Below are 23,953 nucleotides of genomic sequence, written 5' to 3' on the forward strand. Positions count from 1 at the left end.
TAAAAGCATAAGTCAGGTCAAAAAGGCAACAGATATACAAATATTCCTTCTTCTTTGTTATTCTGCCACGTAGTAATCTCGCAAGCAGATATAATGTTTGGTCACAAAGGAGATGGTTTCACCCTGATAGTAAGCGGGTGTAACCATGAGGGTCTGATCAGTGGCCACTGGCAGGCAGCACTCACACACACACACACAGATAAAGCAAAGAATTCTCCCCTCGCTGCAGTGACTCTACTTGTCAAGGAACCATCATACATCAGGATTTTCCAATGTGCACTTTGTTAGAAACCTCAGCTAAAGAGCTGGATTGTAAGTTCAAGGATGCAGGTTAACTCATGGTCACTGGGCAACAGCAGTATATTTAAGGCAACTACTAAACAATAAAACAGAAACAATGTAAGGTTTTTTGGTTCTGTATTGCACAATACCACACCAAAACAGTACATAAAATTATCCTAAATTAAGAAAGAGAAATCTGTACTTGTGACTAAAATACAGATAACTAATTCATGGAGACATATCTGAATGGTTCAACACAAAATATTTTAGCTGTTAACCCATTGTTTCAGTGTTGTTTAATTCTAGCAAACATATACTGTTTGTATGTTTCAAAGCCAGGGGACAGTGATTCCTAAGTGAAACATCCAGACTGAATGACTGTAACATATGTTCCTTGGCACTACAGGGCAGTTAACATTTTGCAATGATGCTGATATGATAATGTGGATCCAAACAGAAAAATGAAAATCACGTGTCAAACTAAATGCGATGATCACCTAATTGAAAATTAAGATAGCAGTCACAGTGGTGTGACTGATTTCACAGAGCTGGCTGTCAGTATTTCAGACTGTGGAATTATCCACCCACTGTTTTGCTCATGTGAACAAGACTTAAGAGAAAGTAGTGGAGTTTTAAGGGCGTGCAGGGTGAGTTAAATACGCTGTGTGCTTGGCCTGACTCTTGCTGTCAATCAAAAACAGCTGGTTATTCTTGTGGTGAGAGATCATTTCATGGAGACTGGTGAAAATCTGAGAAAACAAGAGAAAGATAAATGGAAATAGGTCTTGAATCAATGAAAATGAAATTCTTATGAAGCTGCCTTGAACGTGTTTCTCTCTGCAGAACGGCCTTTTTATTAAACCTATCTCCTGTGCCCTCACCTCTTCATTCATTTTGCCCTCCTTTCCAAGGGCATAGCCTTGTGTTTCCTCCATGAAGCGGATGGGAATGTTGTACACTTTCTGTTGGTAGAGCACAGCTAGTGTGTATGGTTGGCGGCGGTTCTGGGCTGAGCTGTGTCGGATGAGAAAGGCACCGTCCTACAAAATGGCAAAAGATGAAATAATGGCTTTGACGAAATAAGGAGCACAGGGAATTAAAGAAATCATCATCTTGGAAGTGTTTCATTTAAGTTTTCCTTCAACAAAAATGTGAACAATGCACAACATGTCATTGTCTGTGCAACACCCCACCACTACAGCTTTAGCTGTTGTCTCATGATGAACATGAAACTGTTTGGTTTACCTTGTTGACCCTCATCAAGAGTTCCTCTGCTGTCTTCCTGTTACAGTCGCCAGCAAACCATTCTTTGTCCTGGGATGTTTTACAAATATAAATAAATGAGTGTTCTTTAAACCACTCAGTAACTTGTGTTAGATTTAATGTACATACCTCCATCCTAAACTGTTTGGCAGGCCTCATGCCAATAGAAGAGGCTTAAAACAGACAGGAAACATGTTAAAAGTTTGAAGAATCTGGCAACAGCCAGATAGTAAAAATATTATTAATGCACTGTTTGGATTCCATTAAAGGAAGAATTTAAGCAGACCTCAAATAATCACAGTCATCCCTCAGGAATTAGAAACTCTCTCTCTGAAAAAAGTGAGCTTACCCACAGGTTTAGTATCTGCAACAGGAGGATTTGGAGGGCTGGAATAAAGGAAGGAAGGCTAATGTTACACACTGAATGTAATTCCATGTAATTCTGATGTATGTGTGCACTCATAGATGGAGTCAGCCGCAAAAACAAGTTGGACACAAATGTAAATCAGTGTCATTTTAATATTTAAATTCCATTTTTTGTCTCACTTTCTTCTCTGAACATATTCACCACTTACCTGGGTTTAGCTTCCTTCAGGAATGTAGGCAGTGTGGGCTTAACACCGGGAGTTGGTTGAGGGGGTTTGGTGGGAAATGTGGCACGCCTTGCTTCAACTGAAGCAACTGAAGAGATAAGATACAGTATGTCCTCTTTAACATTATGTGCAGTGCACCATAGTTACTTTCAGATGTGGTATGTACTGATAATAAGATCCGTTTTAATGTGGTGTTTACCTGGTTTTATCTCATTCAAAGAAGGCAAGACTGAATTCTGAAAGAGAGGAAATAAATGTCACTGTTGTGCTTATAGTTGGATGCAAAAGTTTGCATCCCCTTATTTTTGAAACCAAGGATTTTTTTCATCAACATAATATTTCAATGCACATTAAACTAGTACAAATGTTTCTTTATAAGAAATATATTTAAAGTTAATTTTATTAATTCATTTATCAAGAGAGATTCAAAAGTTTGCACCCATATAATTTTCATTTTTTAAAGAAAATACTATTTTTGTTACTTCTAATGAAAGAAAACAGTTGTATCAACTCATTTTCTCTGAAATGTCATGTAGAGGGCATCCTAAAACTACTGTAACATACTGATACTGCACGTTCAGCTGGTGCAAATGAAGTTTTATCATCAGAACTACCAAAATGTAAAATTGTGAAAATTTAATTTGTGCAATCATTTGCAACCCCCATGGATAAATTACTTGAAAATGCACAAAAAGATCAAAGAAAATTTGAACAATGTGGATTAAATATTATGTTTGTTTTACTCCCTTTGTCATTTTAAAATATTTCTAAATCAGCCTCTGTCTGAGACAGAGTTTAGTATAAGCAAAACATGACTAAGCATAAAGGTAAATAGACACACTCACAGACTTCACTCTGGGAACAGGAGGTTTCATCCTACAGACAGAGAGAATGTTCTTCTTATTGCTTGTTTTGCATGAGCAATTTACTGTATAACATTGTATCTATTGTAGTATATCTACAACATTTCACAGCATAAATAAACCAGCATGACTCAGTGTGGAGTTTGAAACTGTGCAAACAGGTTATGTTACAGATTAAGTTATAGTGCTAAGTTTTTGCAAGATTGATTCAGGATAGAGTGCACTTACATGGGAATAGGAGAAGGTACAAATGCTGCCTTAGGAGATGGAGGCTTCCTCATTGGTGCACGTGGTGGAGGAGAGCAAGCTGAGAACCAAGAAGGAAGAAATTATAATTTTTAAAACCACATTTAAGTAACTGTGAGTGGTAAATGATTATGCCCGCTCTTGTGGGGTGTGATGCTGCATACCTGCTGTTGGTTCTAAATACAGGTATTCACTGTCTTCCTAAAACACATAATGACAACAATACATCACAGGAATGTGTTAAATGTGCCAAATGTTTATAAACTGATTGGCAGAATCTGTTTCATTCATATGTGGCAATGTCTGGCTCTAAGATCCAGTCATATTCATGTACAGAGCAGGTACAGACTGGCTTTTCCACCAGATGTGACTATAAACAGTCAGTCCCTTGCTTTAAGGGTCTCTGATTTGATAACTTTAAATACTGCATTCAGCCTGGTGTCTTAAGTTTCCTGCACAACTGTAATGTTAAAAAGTAAAGGAAAAATTACAACGAAAACAAGTATTGGCTTGGATTTTGTTAACATGTACTGCATGTTAAAAGACAAAAAAATGGAACCAGAAGTAAGACTGTGACTTCCCATGACCCCTTAGTCTCTTTGTCTGTAGACCTCATTAATCCAGGCTTCATAAATGCCATGGTCTGCTATGTTAACCCGCCTTTCACTCTCTTACAAAAAAAGAAGCTACAGAGTGAAACTCACCTGTTCTTCATTTGGATCCAGATACACATCTGAAACACAAAATACTTGTGTTGTTGCATTATACTGTACAAACATTTATTTTTCTTGTAAACAGGGAAATACATTCACAAGCTATCCAGCAGTATACAAAGTGATACAAATTCACTTTGTCCTGACATTTGCAGTAATCGGGCAAGGCAGAAGTATGTGGAAATTGCCTCCTTGAAGTTTTGGCTAGATCCCACATATAATTGGTGTTCCTGAAGATCAGGTTCTTTGCGATTCATTTACTAATAAAGTTGGGTTTCTGAGGCACTTCTGGTGCAACTCAGCGACTCTGCAGTAGGTGGCACTCTCTTCTCTGCATTGGCCAAGCTCTCAAGTCTTTGCAGTAACCACCTAGTTCTGGTTTTATTTATTTAATAATAGAATGTTACTACTTTTCACAAAATCTTTCATGATATGATACACTATACTGCACCTTCCTCAGTGTTGGATGCAGGAAGTAGAGTAGGAGCAGATCGGACAGGTTGAGGGGGCATCTTCATCTGTCTCCCAGGCTTCTCATTTCTGTCTATCTCTGGTGCTGGGAGGAGCAGTGATGTAGTTGTATCACATTAGAGGGAGTTTTAAGAGATGAAGAGAGGTGGAGTGTACAATAAATGAAGAAAAAAAACAGAAAGTTGCAAACTAATGCAAATGAATGACTCACGTTTCTTGACGTTGAGGTCATGGAAGAAGTCCTCAGCATGCGGTTGATGTTTCTAGGTTAAAGATAATTAAATTAAAACAAAAAGAAAATGTTAAAATACTTACATTCATAAACTGTATTGACAGCTGCAGAGGCACACAGACAGGTTACCAATGGTTTTCCTGGTCTGGGTGGAGGAGCTGCCTGCCTCTGTGGAGCTGCAGGAGTGGACGTCCTCTCTGTAGAGAATTGCATCAAACAGCTCAAAGACTGTCTTATGCTGAACAGGACACTTTGTTAAAACCCTAACCCCATCTACAGTATTGTTACAGTGCAGATGCAGAGCTGTTACCCAAATATACGTTGTCCGCCACTTGTCTTTGTGGAACTTTCACAGCCTGACGCTCAGTGGGAGTAGGTTCATATATATCCCCTTCTCCGTCATCCTGTCATAACAAAACTGTTTTGAATGTGCGTGCATTTAGCATTTTAACAAAGAGTTATTGCCTTGTTAACTTGTTAATGCATATTAATTTTTATCTTTCTTTGTCAATATTCTGCAGTTGACCCTTTGGTCCCTGTGAATGTGCCTATAGACCTGTTCATTGATTAACCCATGGGGAAATTGGGTAACAGGATCATACACTAATGTAGCTATTTGAAAATGCTACATGTGGCACATGTAAAGTAATGTGGAATTGGAAGTAATTCAAGAACAAATTCAAAGACATACAAACTCATCCTTTGGCCACTGAAAGTCTTCATTGTTATCTGAAACAGATCCAAAAATAAATGGATCTCTTGATTAATTTTTGATATGACATAAAGACAAAGGAAAACATAATGTACTTTTCATCATGTCAAAGTGCATTTAAATCTCACCTATCCTTTTAGGTGGAGCTGGGGGTCCACTGTGTCTGATGGGAGGAGAGGTAAGATGATGTAGCACTTTTATTTTCTTCAAAACATTAACAGCAAAGCTAATGATGTTTTATAAATGGTTTAATGTACTCACAGGTTCTTCAGTTTTCCAAAGAAGCTCTGAAAAACACAGGGACCCCCAGATGAGTATGTAGAGATTGTCCTAATACTCCATGTAGAATTGTAATTTAGTGAGCAATTAAACAACTGCTTGGCCAGGTTTGTTTACATATAGAGAAATATGACTTCAGTTTCAAGGAAACTGAGGTTTTTTTAAATAGACACATATATAAATACAAAAACAACAGTACTGTATGTTGTCTACATACAGGTCAAAACTGTTTCGGTAGGAGATAAGGAAGTAAAACATCATTGCAAGGCTGTAAACACTGCTGGCATTTATATCAAATGGTTAGTATAATAGTTTTTCATACAGTACATATTCTACATGTCTGTAAACTATAACATGTATACCCCCCTGCTTGGTTGTTTCTTTGGCTTCACACATGTATAATCTGTGCTTACACTGGGATGTCCTCATATCTGCTTAGAATTATGTTGCCACCTACAGTATTATAATCTGCTGTAACATATGTTTTCTAGTGGAAACAAATACCATTTTAAAGTATTTGTACTTCACTGCAATTGTCTGCTTCTCTTTTTCACACAACCTCTGAATTCACTACTGTACATTTATTTAAAATTTATTGGCCCCTTCATTAGGCAACACTGATGGGATATTCTCACCAATGCACAGTAATTTTAATCATAAAATAATTAATCATCATTAAAACATAATGTAATGCATGCTTTTCTTCAGATCATAGCAAATTAAGTTTAAGACCATTTTAAGTATTTTTGTTAATTTACTTTCATTAAGATTTCAATAAAGGGCTTTCACTTGTAACAGAGTAATTCTACACAGTTTTCTCACTGTAACATTTTTGTTTCTTATTATTTTATCTTCATGAATATGTGATGTTCAAGTGCTGCTACTGTTAAAACCAATGCAGGGTTGATGCAAACATTAATTAATATTATCAGTTAAATCACAGAATACAGAAATGTGATCCACGTCAACCGAAACCAGGAAGTGGAGTGACAATATCTGTTTTCCCACAGTGGCAGAGGTCAGTAGAGGAAGTGCTGATGTAAAGTAAATCTTTATAGACAGAAAGAACACAGCGAGGGACAGTGTCTATCTTTCAAACACATTGTGCCAAGAAACAACTGATTTCCTGTTGATATATGAGGAGCAGGTGATAAAAGAGAAGTCCAGTAACTGTTCTGTTATTTAGGATTTTATGTCACTTCAAAAATATCTGTATTTTATGGTTGGGTCAAGTTACAGTGACAGTGTACACCACTGTAACCTCTCTGTGATGAAAATATATGTTTACGGTGTCAGTGAAAAGTCCTATGTGTCGTATGTATCCTATGTGTTACTTACTTGAACGTCAGACATTTAATTAACCATTCACACTACACAGACTAGATCTTTTTTTTTTTTTTTCTTTTGCATGTTTGCTTTCAATATGTGAACATACAGGTTACTTCTCCAACAACAAAACATTTATCTGGGGCATTTTTGTTGAATCCCACCACTTGAGATTAGATTAGGTTAGATACCACTTCTAAACAACAATATCTGTGTATGGTGTAGACTTTTTGTTAAAGAACTATGTGAGCAAACACGTCATGTTGAGACTGACTGTGAATTTTTTTGTTTTTGTGATGCACGTGAATCTTTTTACCAGACAGGATAATTAAAACTGCCCAAGAAGCTAAAATAATCAAAATACCGCTCAGAATGAAAGACACGGAGCCTCAGAGCGTCCTTTTTCTCTCAGTAAACTCCACCACCTTCCAGGCTTCTGCATGGTCATTTTTAATGAAAAAGTGTATCAAAGTGCTCTAATGGCAAAACACGTAACTTATTTCAAATAAAAACAGTTAAAATCCTACAAGTTAAAGATAAAGAAAAAGTAAAGCTTCCTTTATTCTAATTTGACTTTTCCAAAATGATCAAATCGTTATATTTAAGACAAAATAGAGATTATTCAAAAAAAGCTCAAAGATCAAACACACAGCAAAACTTTCCCCTGTGATCAAACTGGAACAAAGCACAACCATCATAGACAGTTTAGCAAGCTGGTTTTACCTTTCAGAGTTCTTTACTCTACGATCAAACTGATACATGTTGCAGCATTTACTCTCAGAATATCTACCAACAGTTAGTTGGCTGGGTTGGTTCGACTATTTGCCTTCACTCCCCGACGCAATCACTACTTGTAGCTCCAATTGCATGTTTCCCACAAAAATAGGCTGAAATAAACGTTGACTACATAGTAAAATTACAACGTACTCAGTCAATATACAGCACTATAATTGTCATAGACAATGCCTTCTTACTTCCTACTCACTACACCCAATGTTGTTTGTCTGCAAAGCCAAATAGAACCATAATAAAACTATACTTTACCATGATTTGAGGTCCAGTCTCACAGCTCAACTCATGAGGAACTTTCTTTGCTTTGGTCCTTGGATGCAAATGGTTTTAAAGATTGAAAGCCAGCGATATAGAGAGAATTTCAAGAGCAGCTCTAACTGATCTCATTTGCATTTCCTACCTGTGTCAGACAGACGGTTTCACCTGCTGCTCGACTGGCTGCCTTCAAACTGTACAGCTCAAATTTCCATGTTGCAACCTTCCATGCTCATATGGCTTTGATATCATTTGCTGCGACTGGTAAATCGCATGGCAGTTGAAATGTCTTTCAACTGTCATCAACAGGGAACAATAATTATTAACCTTTTATTCACATAACAGAGACCAAGAAAGCAATTACAAAATAGTCATTAAGTAGTTGGACAACTTCCTTGGAGATAATTGTATGGTTTACATTTAAAGCAGCTATGAATGAGCAATAATAATGTCACAGTATGCAGCGCTTACTCAAAATGAATCACACTTTCAGCTACTTACACTAACTTCCCACTTCATTAGGTAAACAAGTGAACAGCAGCACCACCTTCAGCCTTGTAAATGATTATACAGATTAAATAAAAACCTCTGTAAAACATTTCCAACATTTCAGAGAGGCAGAGCCTCTTGAAAGTAAAGATGGAGAGAGGTGCACGAATCTGTATCTAAAAATTGTTGAACAATTTCACAAAAATGTTCCCTAACGGAAAATTGCAACGACTATAAAGATCCCACCATCTACAGTACATAATATCATCAAAACCTTCAAAGAATCAGGAGGAATCTCTGTGCGCAAGGGACAAGGCCGAAGGTCAAAACACGTGATCTTCGGGTCCTCAGGCAGCACTGCATTAAATAACAGGCGTGATTCTCTACAGGACATCACTGCATGGGCTCAGAAACACTTCCAGATATCGATGTTTGTGAACACAGTTCGCTGTGCAATCCACAAATGTAAGTTAGAGGTGTCATGCAAAGAAGAAACCATACAATCCAGAAAACGCTGCCATGTTCTCTGGGACAAAGCTTGATTAAAATTTTCTGAGGCAAAATGGAAAACTATTCAGTGGTCAGATTAATCAAAATTTTAAGTTCTTTTTGGAAACCATTGATACTGTGTGCTGTGGACTAAAGAGAAAAGGGACCATCCAGCTATCATCAGCAAACAGTTCAAAAGCCTCCAACTCTGATGGTATGAGGGTGCATTAGTGTCTATGGCATGGGCAACTTACAAATCTGGAAAGGCACCATCAACGCTGAAATGTACATAAAGGTTTTAGAGCAATCACTTTATAGTGATTCATCATAGGTGCTGGATCAATAGGTTTCAGAGAAATCTTCTGTACATGAAAATATGGAGTTTGTAACCTTAAAGAATCATCAGTGACCTTTGATTCCACAAGGGATATGAAAATATTTTAAGGATTATTCATTTTCAGTGTTTTATTAATTAGCACTGGTCGATTAGGGGGTGGACTGTGATTGCCATGTTTTAATAGATAAATACATTAAAAATTGAGATTGAATCTTGTTTTTTTTTAAGTTTGTTTAAAACACATGATTGAAGGAGATTCGGCATTCGAGAGGATGAACACTGACTTCTGAGGAGGCCTGTGTGACCTGAATGTGTGTCTCATTTAATTCCAAGTGTGAGTTTATCTGGAACATTTAACAGAAATATTAAAGGTGAAAGGAATACAACAACGCTCCAGCAGGTGAGATATGGGTGAATGTTATAATGATGAATGAAAAATAAGCAATATATTCAAATACATTTTCCAGCTCAGTGTAGGCCCAGGAATGCACTTGATGAAACTGATGAATTCAGGCTTTTTGAAATGCCTCAATAATCCTTATGCTGTCGTAGTTACTGTTATTGATGACTATAAATTGGACAAGGTGAAAATAGCATGAAGTGATTTATTCCATAAACAATTTATTAGAGTAAAATTTTTATTACAAAATTATGAATACATTTGCTAATTGTGGTTATAATGACAGTGTGAATAAATTATTAAGCACATATCACAAAACATATGGAAATGTTACCCAGAAAAGACACAAATATTAACATTAGTACATATTAATATTAGTACAAAACATCTAAAACTAATTATCCAGAGTCTATCACAGAACATAGTGAGTGTGTTAAGCTTTGCAGTCAATGAACAGTTTAATGTGGAACAGAAAAAAATAACTCTATATAATTGTTTTTGCGTAAAAGTAACTACAGATGTTACAAATATTATAAAAATGATGGGCTCAACCCACGTGTGAGTTTGGAAATAGATCTAGAAGTTTGGAACAAAAACAGCGACAACTGCTTCTCTTCTGTAATGAAGCTGAAGTTGTCTGCTTCGTCCTGTCCACATCTGTTCCCAGCTACAGGGCGACAGGGAGCAAACAAGAGGGAAAACCACAAAAAACAAGCAGAATCTGAACCAGCAGATACATTTTCTGGTTTCAGTAAGGGCCTGGGGCCTGCCCCCCCCCCCAAAAGAAGCGATATAACAAAAACTATAAAAAATAAGTCTGTCACACTGGCTTAAAATGCTACTGGCCTGTCTATAACTGTGATGTCTCCAAAGAAACAAAGCATAATGCCAGAAAGGCACAGCAGAGGACATTTGCTATTTTAGCTGTTATTTTCACTGCCTCAACTGTCAGTATGGAGAAGGTGATGCTGAGCAAACACGTGAAAAACATCCGTGTGAAACAAAAAACATTATTCTGATCAAGGTGGCCTGAAAGGACAAAAAAAAATAGCTCTGGGTTTCTGTCCATATGTACGCTGTCAGTTAGTAAGGAACAGAAAACATGGGAACGCAGAGCTACATAGAGCATGGAAAGCAATGAATGAGGTCATTCCTGTGCAGCCCTGTAGGAGTGGTTTCAAACCTCATCAGTTTGGATTTAGATCAACAAGCAGACGTGCTCTGAACAAACTCAGAATGCTGTGGGTCTCTCATGGTCTATCCTTTGAAAGATAAATACATCTGTGTAGGCTGCTTTAACCACTGTTTTTATGGGTATGATCGTCCAACATCTCCTTTTCTGTCTCTCTTACTTCACACTGGGTTTTCTTTCATTTTACCATTGATCCAGCCGATGTAATTGGTGACACGGGTGTACATTCCAGGCTTATCCTTCTTGCCACATCCATCGCCCCAGCTGACCAGACCCATCAGAGTCATCCTGTTCTCGTTTCGACAGACGAGGGGGCCACCAGAGTCACCCTGTGGGTGAAATTCAAAAAGCATAATGTAGAGATCAAAGGTTGTTACCAGCACCGATTTAAGGCGGAGGATAAACATGAAAGTCACGTGTTCTCACCTTGCAGGCATCATCCAGGCCTCGGGTGTCACCTGCACACAGCATGTTAGAGGTAACTGGGCGCCCAGAGAACAAATCTGGCACGCAGCGCTCATTGGGCCAAAGGCGAACATAACCTCTTTTAATACGCTCAGAGTAATTTTCAGAAACTGTGGAGAGAGTGTTTGGCTTAGATCTTCACCATCTCTTATTCAAAAATAAATCAATTTAAAGTTTGTGGAAATGCTTGCCAACACTGCCCTCTGCTGTCAGATGCAACAGTTGCTGGGCAAAATTAAGAGGCTGCTACAAATTATCTCTAATGTTTGCTTACATTCTTTTTCTCGTCCAAATCCTGAGATCTCACATTCAGTCCAGTCGGGCAACACGAGATCCGGTTCAGGCAGACACACTGGAAGAACCTCTGGGGAGTTTACCGCACAGATGCCAGCTTCTGCCTGCAGCTTCAGCAGAGCTGCAAGTGGAGAGTGACCAGAGGAAAGTCAGGGTAATGCTAAACGTAGGATGAAGGGACTGGGGAATAATTGAAAGTTTTAACAAGATTTTTATATATATATATATATATATATATATATATATATATATATATATATATATATACACACACACACACACACACATATATATATATATATATATACACACATATATATACATATATATACACATATACACATAAACTGTTCTACGCAACAAATTAAAAGTTTTAAACAATTGTTCACTCACCAATGTCATTGTCAAATGTTTCTTCTTCGAAATTCTCATGTATCCAGTACTTCTCAACCTTGAAAATCTGGTCATCACTGGAAATCTGCTGCCTAAAGGTTCTGCCCAAAATCACTTCCAGTTTTTCACTGGAAAATGTTAAAATTATGTTAAAATTGTTTTTTTTTTGTGTGTGTGTGTGTGTGTGTGTGTGTCTGTCTGTCTGTCTGTGTGTGCCTACTTTTCCTTGAAGCAGTGTGCAGCAGTAAGAATCCAACAGGAATCGATGAGGACTCCTCCACACCGGTAAAAGTGTTGTTTGCCACGAGCTGTGTAAACATTAATGGCTGCCTGCCATGGTTGCTCTGTGATGTCACTCTCTTTCCCCCCAAATATGCGGTATGACGGGCGATTCAGGGAGTTATCTGCACGCTGGCCACATGTCGCTACAGAGAGTTTGCAGGATGATGAGTTAACAATTACTAAATGGACTCTGAGTGATTACCACTGGATTTGGACATGTGCTACAGTACCTTTGTTGTTGTTGTTGTTTGTGGTGGGGGCACGAGGGCCGGAGGTGGTGATCATAAATGGACGTCTCACTGAGAAGAAAAAAAAGGGGAAATTTAAATTCCTACTCTTCTAATGGGTAGCTAACTAGTAGCATCCATCTATGTACATAATGAACAGTGCTGCAAAAGTAAACCATAGTATAACTCACAGCAATTAGGGATGTCACACAGCTCCCAGGTCAGCTGCATGTCCTTGTAGGTGTGACACCATGGACCAGCATCACCATCCGGATTCCTATTGGATAAAAAAAGAAATTAAAATATTATTGTAACATTTCTGCGTGTGAGGGGATGCTCCTATATGTGACATCAAGTTCTTGTTGTTGTCTGATGTCATCGCTACCTGCAGAAGCTGTGGCTGCCCAGCCCAAGCTTCAATGCATTAGATTTCCAAGCATTGTAGAGCTTGTGGTTGAGAACAGGAGAGTCCCATGGGAGACAGCGAGAGCCACTCTTAGTGACAGATGTCGTTCCTCTGTATGACTGACCTGAGCCCAGCACACATTCCTGGTACCTATCTGCTCCAAAGACACGGAGAAAGAAAAGCAATTAGGAGACAGACACACAGACAGACAGACAGATGTGCACACAAACAGAAAGCTGTACCTTCTGGACATTTAGGCAAGGAGCAAAACTCCCAGACAACCTGGGAGCCTCTATAGATGTAACACCACGGAGTGCTGTCATTGTCTGGGTTCCTGATATGAGGAAAGAAAGGCAATGACAGGACAATAAGTCAATATATTCATGAGTTACATAGGTGATTAAAAAAACTTTTAAAATGCATCATGCAAAAAAGTTTTGCATTTTCTTTTGCATTTCAACGTCGGACAGTCCATTTAATTAAGCTTCATAATGTTAAGTCATGCAGGGGTACAATTTGTCCTATTTGTTGTGCATGACTAGAATCTCTAATAATTATATTTGCATTTAGTGATGCTCCTGCACGCTTTGCATTAGTGACGTACCTGCAGAAGTTGTGATTGCCCAGTCCAAGACTAGTGGCGTCCAATTTTCTAGCTGTGAACTTGCGTCCTCTCAGAGACGTAGAATTCCAGTTGATGCATTCTGCTCCTGAATGGCTCATGCTCCATGTGCCACGGTACCCTTCACCCTTCCCCACAACGCATTTCTCATTGGTGTCTGTTGGTAAAAGAGAATATAGAGTCACACATTTATATATGGCGCTGATATCACCCAAAATACTGACATGTTCATTTATTTTGACACAATAAACCTTGTTTTTGTTACGAAAACTGTTATATCAGACATTACACTCACAGCTCCATTTGGTGGTTTATAACAATGCCCAAACTTAAACTACGATCATAAATGCACTGAGATTTATTATGTCTGACCATTGTATCTCATTATACTTTCTCTCAAACCACCAATGTGTGTCGCATAATAATCCCACTGAGAGGGCGGGGTGTCCCTAAAGCCTCAAAAGGCGCCTGCAGAAACAAAAACATTCATATGATTGTCAGAATGCCTTTCCGCCATTTATGATATTTTCTCTGCATAACACAGGCCCATGACAGTATGAGTCACACAGACTGTGACCTTAAGAGGAGTCAACAACTTGGGTCACTGGCCACCTTGTTATGGTTTGGAGTAATCAACCACACTGTAACAGCGTGAAATCAACAATAAAACCTTTAGGTTAAACAATGATAAAAATATAACATTCCTAGGTTGGTTTTACTAGTGTACATACTGATTTCACACTGGGTCCCACTGAAGCCTTTGGGACACTGACATATGTGGTCAGAAGAGTACACGGCTTCCTTACAGGTTCCTCCATTATAGCAGTGAGACACGTAGCAGTCTGGAAGAGGCAGACAGACAAGCAGTTAGTCAGTCATACGTCATCAGCATAGTACAAACAATAATCAGAGAACCGGCAAATGGTGTGACCACGCGACCACGTTTGTTTGCAGAGAATTGAACTTGTGGCTTTGGCTTTGTGTGTCACATTTGACGTTATATAGAAGCACTGAGTGCTGTGCAAAGCTCTGTACCAATGGCTCATCCTCACACTGTACAAGCAAAGTTTTTTATAACATAACATTTTTATAATCACATTTAAAAATAAGCCCATGCTGATTGTTTCCTCCCAGAGCAGAAATAGTTTAATGCCAGTAACACTCCACTTTAAAATTTATTATTTCAGCATTTCCTAAAGGCTAGCGTTCAGGGTAACAGCACCCCACTCGCCCTAGTTTGGTAGATGGAAAATTTGTTGCAATTCGTCAGAAGGAGGGGAAATCATGCACCACAGAATTAGTCAATAAGGGTGAAAGTGTGCACGAGGGCCAGTCTGGCAAAAGTATTTCAGACTAAACTACGCCCACTGAAAAACAATGAGAGTCAACAGGTGTTCATTTGGATGCACTAAAATGGATTTGGAGACATCTCAGTAAGGAGAACCAAAAAAAAAATAATCATCTGAGCTTGTAAAAGTAAGTTGTAAAATGAAGTCATAATAAAAGAGAGGTCAGTTAGGACAGGCCAGCAGACAAATCAACAAACATGAGATTATATTATGCTCAAAGCAAATAAAAATGATTTGGAAAAAAAAGGAAATAAAACGAGACCACAAGTGTTTGTGAGTCTGTCACACTCACTGAGGACAGGCACACCATGACAAAGCTCTTGTCCTCTTAATGCACAACGACAATACTCCACTTGCTGTCCCCTCCATCGCAGCCAAGTCTCCCCAAAACTACGCACTGCTGATGTGTCGCTATCCACACAGTATGCTGTGAAAACACACACACGCACACACACGCACACACAGTGAGTATACAGCTGATCAAACATGAATTCACACAAAAAAACATAATCACTTACACATGTGAAAACGCAAGCACGACAGAGAAGAACACGTGAGTAAATGACAGAGGAACAAAAGAATCAAAAGAAGGGGGATGATAAGGATGATAAGGATGGTGCTATTAAGGAAGAAAAAGTGCAATGGGGCTCACGGCTGGTGTCAAAGGAAGGTGAAGACTTCTGGACATGAATAATCAAAAGCGTCCGTCTAGCTGGCTGCCTGTCAGGCTCACCTCTGTAAAAACGAGTCCCTCTCTTAGTGCGGAGCAGCTCCACCTGCAAGAGTAAAGCTATGTTTAACACTGCATGGTAACTGGTTTCATTGCATTGGTTTCCAAAGCATACAGTCAGGGCTTATATTTCATTTCTTCAGGATACTTTGAAAATAAACTTGCAGAGGTTCGAAACGTGCTTTAGACAGTGGATCATCCATTGCAGCCAACATTAGGCGCCTTCCAAAGCCAAGCATCAATTGATGGCACATACAGTAATGCTCCAATAGCCATACTTTGAGAGTAGTAGAGTAAATTAGTAACATTCATCCTTTTAAAACATTCATGAAGTTATCAAACAGACTGAAGCACTATAAAAAAACAAAAAGAATTTAAATGTATGAATATAAGGGCATCTTAAAAAGGGGTTTGGGGTGCGGGGGGTGGGGGGGTAATCACTGGGGTGCAGCATGCATAACCACTTGAAGGGTCCTCTCATAAATGTTGTAGTACTTACACGTTCTGCTAGGAAGCAGCAGAGAATAGAAATGAGAATTAATGGTCTGAGTGATCTGATCATGTCTATTCAAGTCGTCTTCAACTCGAGTGCTCTTCAGTTTGCTGCAAGTAGAATATAAGTAGATGTTAGAAAGGAGTGACAAAAAATTATAAAACTAAATGTGTTTATATACATGCAGGATACTTTCAGAAACTTTGTGTGGATAACAGCAAATACTAGGAACCTTACCAAAGTTTTAAAAAATGCAGTTTAAAATTAAATCAGATCAAGTTGTGAATAGTGGGAACACTGAGTACTTCTTTCTAAAAAATAATTACAACTTTGCAAGCCGTATTAGTAATGACATACACTAACAAGTTAAAGTAGCGTACATTAAAATGAATGACTAACTTAAAATGATGAAGTGATTTCATCGTTGTATATCTATATGTGTTGGCCTTTGTCATGAATCTGTCATCCAAACTGAGTCAACAATTGCAGGAAAATGATCGACGGTGTTCATCTCAGCTTCCTTCCTTCATCCCTTCGCACCCTAAGTCTTGCTCACTTTAGGGGGTGAGGGAGAGAGACCACTAGAGAGGAAAGGGAGGGACAAGGTGGGATGCTTGTGGGAAATTTGAGGTAATTTGTTGACAGGATGTTTAAACAGCCTGTGCGGGACAGTCTGATGGAAGATTGAGTTCAAAAGGTTAAAAACTGTGTGCTGTATGTAGCATTACTCCCCTTAAATGTTTTTATATGGTTAGATTTCTTGTCACATTCCTCCAATGAGCCCACTCCTCCCCCATCCAATTACATTCCATAAAACCAATCCCTTTATCATAATTCTATTTCATTCCCTCTTGGAATAAATATGACACAGATCATCCTCAAGTCAAACATGAGAAGCTGTCCACAACATGAAACGATGCAATCTGGACATCTTGTAGTGATGAAAGGCAGCATACAGAGCAGTGAGCTTCTGCATCATACTCTCACCCTTACTTGTTTAACAGAGCAAAGCAGCAGTCATAGGAAGATAAAGTGAGTCAGGACATTAAAGAGAAGGAAGAGAAAGAGAAAATAGTGAAAGCGTAACTAAACTAAATATTTTCCTTTCCAAAATAAGCTGTTTCAGATCAGATTTGTTCCTCTTCCCTGTTTTACAGGAGTCATCATATTATGCTGAAAAGAGTTGCTCCTCAGTTAAGTGTGAGTAAACATGAGTCATGTGAAAGAAGGAGCAGGTGGAAGAATTAGTAGAGAGCAAAATAAATAAGAACTGCCAAGATGCGTAAAAAAACCTTTAGACATTTCTTCTCACAGCAAAAAATGCAAAAAATAAAAAATATAACTGCCAAATAACAGGTATAGCAACTGTTTGCATACAGGACTACATGAGCCTGCACTGACACTTTTATCCTTGGGCATAATTAATTTACATTTTGCTTTGTCGACTGGTTCCCCACTGACTCACCTTCTGCAGTTGACTGAGCCAACAGAAAACAGTGCTGTACATTTATCTGCTATGTTGGCAAACCACACACGAACACCCGCTACTCTAACACATGCACAAAGTGCTCAGGAATGTGGAGCTAATCAACACTCCTTTACACAAAACTTTACTGTTTGTTCTACTCACGGGTACAAAGCCTCCCCCTCAGGATTTGTGTTTGAAAACACACACATGCATTAACACACTCACCATTACGAGGAGAATTCTCTTGAAAGCTAACCTTGCCTCGAACACATAAAACCCCTGTTGTCCTCTGTGTTTACTCCCACCACCCCCCCAACTGAGCCTCATGGGCAACACACTAGTTTCCTCTTTATTTCCTTTGTGCAGCTGTTCTGCTCTGTCCAGACACTTCTCTCAAGCCATGTCAGACCACAACATGTGTTTCCTGCTAAAACGCTGCCAATTTGAGCCCCATGCATTTCGGAAACGTGCATACATATCAAGACATGCACACACGAAAACACGTGCCAGCTTGCACACATCAGACCTGAACATGTGTGTATCCCACCCTTCTTAAAGTGTGTGATATCTGACATACGGAGGCCAAGTTTAAGAACCATCAACACTGCTCCATAATAATCCCACAATGCAGCTGCTTTGAGTTTTAGCTGTTTTTGTAGTCTGTCACAACATTGTATACAAACAAATATAAACATGCATAATAAACATGTACGATTTATGGCAAGCCTCATTTCCTGCACAAGAAATAATGTAAAACTTTGACTGCTCTTTTGCTGTAGTTTTATGTACAGTGGAAATGACTTCTTAGACTTGGTCATTTCCTTTTTCATGGGGCTTTTTAAAATGTTTTATTTCTACATTGTGTTCTCTGACTGTGCCATATTTTCAATCCACTAATCAATTATATATGGGGTAACTGGCAGCAAATATGAGCTTACAACACCCTCTTAATCATTACTAACAATTTACAAGTATGCCTTCAGTTTATTTTTTTTAATTAATATTGCCTTATTTTAATTAAATGCACCAGAAATGTTAATATATTGAGTCACACTTACATAGAGTCTCATTAGAACTAACAGGATTAAGGCATTTGTTTGTTACACCCAATCAGTTATTGGCTGAATCATGTAAAACCAAATATGGAGCCTGTGGAGAGGGTGGTTCCCCCAGTTAGTAGGTCAAATATGAATGGAAGAAATGAAAACATCTTGGAGTAGAAGCAGGCAGACTGTGAGTCAGTAGCAGCCTCAAGGCAGCGGTTTTAAGATGCACCACTTTAGCAGAGCAATGTCCCACAATAGATTATATCAATTTATGTTCTTAGCTCCAAGTAAATGGTTTTCCACGAATATTATGCATCTCCTGTTAGTGAGCAGTTTCAAAACATTTTCAGAAATTTTTCACTGGGCCATCGATGAGACATTTATTATTTCCTAAGTACAGTACATGTTAGACTGTGGGCAGGAAACACAGTTGAACCCTATGAAGTTTAAATTATGGTTCACTCTAATGTGATGTTATTTCCTGTCTCCCATTAATACAAGTGTCAAAAATGATTCTTAATATAAGGTTTTTGGACTGGTTAACTGCCCACAGAAGAGGAACTAGCACAGGAAACGACCTGACATTTAGTATTGTAGCAATTTTACAGCCAAATCTCCTTGGTACTGAAGATATCCTTTTGCGGGGGTGGCTATAGCTCAGTTGGTAAAGGAAGTTGTCCAAGGACCACAGGGTCAGTGGTTCGAATCCTGGCCCTGGCTATATGTCGAAGTGTCTATGAGCAAGACACTGAACCCTTAACATCCCATTTCCCTCCCCAGCTGTGCAGTGCCAGTCCAAGCCCGGTAGAAATTGGGGAGGGTTGCGTTAGGAAGTGCATCCCTGTGCCAAATCAACATGCGGACAATGATCCGCTCTGGTGACCCTGAAGTCACGATATAAGCTGAAAGGTAAAAAAAAAAAAAAAAAAAAAAAAAAAAAAAACTGAAGATAAACTTTTATCTATATTTCTTAGATAAAAATTTTTTGGAATTAGACTGTGAAGACTACTCCCATTGTCATCTCACAGCAGACAGTGGTTGTTTCCAGTAGCAAATCTAAACATTAAAACATGTTTGAACTGGTTTGACCTGCTGGGATCCCTAAACCTGTATTCAACCTTTATAATGGCTTCTATTTAGACAGTGTTCCTTTATTTAAGAGGTTTGAATGCGTGCAGTGTCAATTGTTTGCTGATGGTGTATTATGACATGTCATGTAAGCTACTTAAATTACATTATGTATTATTCACTCAGGAGGTTTTAGTCAAACCATCTATGATGTGGCTCTGTAAAGTCCCTTACAACAGAGAGCATTGTTTTCTTGCAGCTTCCCTCTGTGCACAATGTGAAGCCTTAGTCTTCTTAGTAGAAACAAACTCAAAAAAAGCCAAAAGAAGCAGGCAGAAAGTGTTGACAGTAAAGCTTTGTTTAGACAAAAAAGTGGAATGAGATGAAAGGATAGAGAGAGCCGGGAGAGCAGAGATAGGTGAGAATTGCAAGAGGAGAATCAAACAAAAGACACTAGAGAAGAAATTAAATCCCAGAGTTCAGCACAAAGAGAGTGACTAACCCTGAGTCACCACAGCTCCCAGGACTGCAGATGGACAGAGAAACAGATGGAGGCATTGATGGGATATATAACCAGAATTGAGCTCCATATGTGAAAAGTCAAATTCAGTTAGATAGATGGGGTTGAGATGTGAAAGAGGGTCTTTGTCGAGATCTAAGCTCAACCAGCTTAGTTGCTGAGTGATGCAAAATCTTTGTGTAGGTTTAACTTTTTTGGTTCTGACTGTAGATATTGCACCAACATCTGATCCAGCACTATTGTACTGCATGTCTGACCTGCTCGTAACTCACAAGTTTAAAAGCTAACACACTGATGCGGTGAGTCAGAGTGCTAAGAATGCAGACAGTGGACACAAACTCTGCTTTTTCTCAACATACAACAGTTCAGATTATCAGCAATCAGTAAAGAGGAACTCAGTGCATATCGAGTACTAGGGAGGAGTACTCCCAAAGATTCATCTTAGACAGAAACCAACTTCATTAGCCTGATAAGAGCTTCCATTACAGCAAGACCGCGCGAGTTTTGTAATGATTCACAGATACACACCATACACATAGCAAGAAGGTTCCTGAGATGACACACACACTGAATCTTATGTTGCAAAGGGACTTGGACCACTTTTTTGAGGATGACAGGTGAGTGTGTTGCAAACTGCGTGGACATTTGTAAATATCAAAGCGCTGCTGATTTCAGAGTAAGGCAATGTTTGGATGAGCAAGCACGAGGTAATCCAAAATCATTAAGTTAATCCTAACTTTGTTTTTGTTTTTTTATTTAACTTTACTCAGTTATCTACAACATGCACTTCTTACTAGTTTTCATCAAATTAGAGGTAATCGCAGGCCGAAAACTTTACTCATTGTTTTTGAGTGAAACTAACTTAAAACGATCAAGAAAAGTGGCAACTAATGAGACATTAACACTAATTAACCAGGGGGAAGCAACAATTCACAAAAAGGTGGTTAGTCTACCAAAACTTCTAGGAAGGTTTTTATTTTTATTCATTAAGGATTAATGGGGTCAAAGCATCCTGGTGCAATTGACCACTGGCCATTTTCTGCTCTTAGAAAATCCACAGATGACATTTGCTAAGGACAGAGGATTACATTTTTCAAAAGTGCATTGCTGCAAGTAATATATATTTCCCATTGACAGTATGCAGCAAAATGTAAAGAACATTTTCCACTATTGTGGGACTGATGTGAGCACTAGATAATTACAGCTAATTGAAAAAAAAAAGAGTTTTTAGATGGAACGGCTGGGAGTCTACCATAATATTTTGGTATAGTGTAGTATTGTTCCAATAGTATCACACATTTATTAATTGAGTACAACATAAGTAAAGTTTTAAGTACTGTACACTGTTTTTTTAGTTGTGTAAACCCAATTGTAGGTGTACTACACTTAGCATTAGTAAGTAGAAATACAATTCCTAATCCAGTTTACTCGTTTTTTTCAAGCCGATCTGTTGGCATGCTTTATACAAGTAAAGTTCACTAATCATAATTTACAATGCACCTGCACCAATCTCACCTGCTCACACAGTTTTCCTGGCAACAGCTCCGCAATTTAGGAAAAATCAATATTACTACTGTAACCATACAATTTAGCCTAATATGCACTGTTTACTGTGTCTGCTATGCAAAGCTGATCACGGTGTGGTAGCAATAATCTACTAACTTTCGGGTTATCATTGAACAAGCTGAGGTCTGTTCGCATTGCAAAGTAAAAAAAAAGGACTGTAACATTATCCACGCCTGTCCTGTGAACTTTACAACATCATATCCTAATTTCACTTGGTGCATGAGCTGGGTCTGTTGCGAGAGCATCATAGTAAATCACAAAGCGAAATGCGCTTACCAGATATGAAATCTTCTCTCTTTGCAGCAGCGCCGCCAAAGATGTCGCTCGGAGTGACGCGGTTACCGCTTTGCTTTCAGCTTTTATCACCGCGCTCCGGTATTTGAAGTGAAGTGGGAGGGCTACAGTGACCTCAGTGGGAAAGCGAGGTGGGGCGTGATGATGCAGCTGGCTGGTAGGCGGCCACATCCGACCCCAAGTCCCAAGTGCTCCAGGAGGATGAAAGGGCAAATCACGCTAATCCGGCCTACAATTTTTGTTCGGAGGTATTGAATAAGGAAAACGTTGGTTATCTATTGTGCACACATGGAGATCATATACAGTATATTTTCATATATTGTGAGTTTCATGATTTCCTCAGACACCCAGAATCCAATTAATGCTAAAGAAATGATTAGTTTGTTAATTGATTCTCGTTAAACAAGATTTTGAGCCAATCCAGATTTCCCTTACATAGCTCAAAATCACAAATGACGAATGCTCCTTTGCAATCTGTACAGCTCTGACACTCAGCTCTTTAAAAGAAAGCTGAAACTACTGTGGTTTTTAAACTGAGTCTGATCTAAATTGTCTGACATAAACACTGGCGTTATTTCTGCTCTACCAGTCACACTGGGTCTGCCTATGACGGCCTGTTGATGACATTTATGGCTGTAATAATTTGGCACCAGGAGTCATTTGTTGTAACCACTGTCCCCTTTATTCAACCCAGCCCTTCTTCAGGAAATCAGTCAATTAGCGTCAAGAATAGCTCCATCTCTTCTTAGTACCAACAGTGATTTTATTGCACTGGATAATTATTTGATTTGATTCATTGTTTTTACTGTCTGTCAAATGCACATTAAACAGCTGAGAACACAGCACTTGAGGATGTAGTGGTTCAGGGTATTTAGCTTGATGTCTGCCCTTTTTGTTTGGATCTGTTTTTGTTTGCATCTGTTTTAGATTAGAGCACTGTCTCCCACCACTTGACGGGGAAAAAACACAAATAACACACATATTCAATTCAATTCAATTCAACTCAATTCAATTCAACGTTATTTATATAGCACCAAACCACAACAAAGTCATCTCAAGGCAATTTACAGAATAAAGTCAAGCCTATAAAGATGTATAGAGAGAACCCAAAAATTCCCCCTTGAGCAAGCCCTAGGCAACAGTGGAGAGGAAAAAGATTTAACGTAAAAACTGAATGTAATGTAAAAATTGAATCTACTACAGATGATTTAAGCTAAAAGTTATGGGTTCTCTATAGTCTTCTATCTTTGGGTTTGTCGTTATTTTCAGGTTATTATTTACTTTATGCGATGAATCGCAATTTCAAGTACTGTATGTGTAAAGTCTGTGGAGGAATTACACAAACTAAAGAAACCACTGTTTAAAACGTGTGTTTACTGTTGCAATGTGTGGGTGAATGCTTTCACAATCCTTGGACGTAGATTCTTTAAATCCATAAACAAAGTATCATGTGTCATAATATTTGTACAACAATAGGTGTTAGGGATGTTTGAGCAGAGACGCACACTGGTAGTGAGGTAAACGCGACGTGTCACAATAAAGAAAATGTGGGAGAAAAAAAACAAAGATTGCAGAGCACATAAGTTTGTCATACAGAGTTCGCTATTCGAAAAAGAGAGTTTGCCCAAACTTAGCGCATAAATAAAACACTAAACCTTTTTAGATAGATTATTTGGTTTATTGTTGAGGATAATATGACAAAATTGACCCCAGTTGCACATCTCTTTTGTTAATATGAAGCTGCAGCTAATGGCTGGTTAACTTTAGCGTAGCATACGTTTGGTTAGCTTAGCATA

General features: G+C 38.6%; 2 protein-coding genes across 8 annotated transcripts; both read right to left on the reverse strand.

The window, feature by feature from the left end:
- Nucleotides 1-400: 400 nt before the first annotated feature.
- On the reverse strand, nt 401-8,439 carry si:dkeyp-117b11.1 (B-cell linker protein). Of its 3 annotated transcripts, XM_067521899.1 has the most exons (20): nt 8,173-8,439; nt 8,025-8,082; nt 5,637-5,662; nt 5,504-5,538; nt 5,355-5,392; nt 4,974-5,067; nt 4,793-4,860; nt 4,643-4,694; nt 4,412-4,516; nt 3,952-3,980; nt 3,412-3,448; nt 3,230-3,308; nt 2,984-3,014; nt 2,338-2,374; nt 2,121-2,226; nt 1,895-1,932; nt 1,675-1,718; nt 1,528-1,596; nt 1,164-1,322; nt 401-1,031 (listed from the first exon to the last, which is right to left on the reverse strand). In XM_067521899.1, exons 2-20 carry the CDS (start codon nt 8,025-8,027, stop codon nt 915-917), a joined length of 1,167 nt encoding a protein of 388 aa, XP_067378000.1. In that variant the 5' UTR covers nt 8,028-8,082; nt 8,173-8,439; the 3' UTR covers nt 401-914. The 3 variants fall into 3 exon arrangements, with proteins under 3 accessions (XP_067378000.1, XP_067377999.1, XP_067378001.1); XM_067521898.1 differs by lacking the exon at nt 8,173-8,439 and having other exon boundaries at nt 8,025-8,166; XM_067521900.1 differs by lacking the exons at nt 5,355-5,392; nt 5,504-5,538; nt 5,637-5,662 and having other exon boundaries at nt 8,173-8,432.
- A 1,504-nt stretch (nt 8,440-9,943) lies between these two features.
- On the reverse strand, nt 9,944-22,299 carry plat (plasminogen activator, tissue). Of its 5 annotated transcripts, none has more exons than XM_067521894.1 (16): nt 22,140-22,233; nt 16,595-16,776; nt 16,202-16,305; nt 15,625-15,748; nt 15,265-15,399; nt 14,355-14,465; nt 13,606-13,780; nt 13,244-13,335; nt 12,981-13,155; nt 12,787-12,872; nt 12,599-12,667; nt 12,307-12,511; nt 12,087-12,214; nt 11,674-11,814; nt 11,361-11,509; nt 9,944-11,263 (listed from the first exon to the last, which is right to left on the reverse strand). In XM_067521894.1, the coding sequence occupies exons 3-16, from the start codon at nt 16,262-16,264 to the stop codon at nt 11,096-11,098; spliced, it is 1,821 nt and encodes a 606-aa protein (XP_067377995.1). In that variant the 5' UTR covers nt 16,265-16,305; nt 16,595-16,776; nt 22,140-22,233; the 3' UTR covers nt 9,944-11,095. The 5 variants fall into 5 exon arrangements, with proteins under 5 accessions (XP_067377995.1, XP_067377996.1, XP_067377998.1 ...); XM_067521895.1 differs by lacking the exon at nt 22,140-22,233 and adding an exon at nt 17,889-17,907; XM_067521897.1 differs by lacking the exon at nt 16,595-16,776 and having other exon boundaries at nt 15,706-15,748; nt 22,140-22,299.
- Nucleotides 22,300-23,953: the final 1,654 nt, after the last annotated feature.

This window comes from Channa argus, chromosome 11 (assembly GCF_033026475.1).
Source record: "Channa argus isolate prfri chromosome 11, Channa argus male v1.0, whole genome shotgun sequence".
In the NCBI taxonomy this organism is placed as follows: Eukaryota; Metazoa; Chordata; class Actinopteri; order Anabantiformes; family Channidae; genus Channa; species Channa argus.

What these genes read in the sequence shown, in the direction of transcription:
- si:dkeyp-117b11.1 (XM_067521899.1), bottom strand. An exon ending in TGACCTCAACGTCAAGAAAC is followed by an intron (nt 4,517 to 4,642) that starts GTGAGTCATTCA and finishes TGCTCCTCCCAG; the next exon opens with CACCAGAGATAGACAGAAAT. An exon ending in TGGATCCAAATGAAGAACAG is followed by an intron (nt 3,449 to 3,951) that starts GTGAGTTTCACT and finishes TATGTGTTTTAG; the next exon opens with GAAGACAGTGAATACCTGTA.
- plat (XM_067521893.1), bottom strand. Translation starts at nt 16,264, where the DNA reads ATGATCAGATCACTCAGACCATTAATTCTCATTTCTATTCTCTGCTGC. An exon ending in TGGGACCCAGTGTGAAATCA is followed by an intron (nt 13,781 to 14,354) that starts GTATGTACACTA and finishes TTTTACCAACAG; the next exon opens with ACACCAATGAGAAATGCGTT. An exon ending in GCACACTGCTTCAAGGAAAA is followed by an intron (nt 12,215 to 12,306) that starts GTAGGCACACAC and finishes AACATTTTCCAG; the next exon opens with TGAAAAACTGGAAGTGATTT.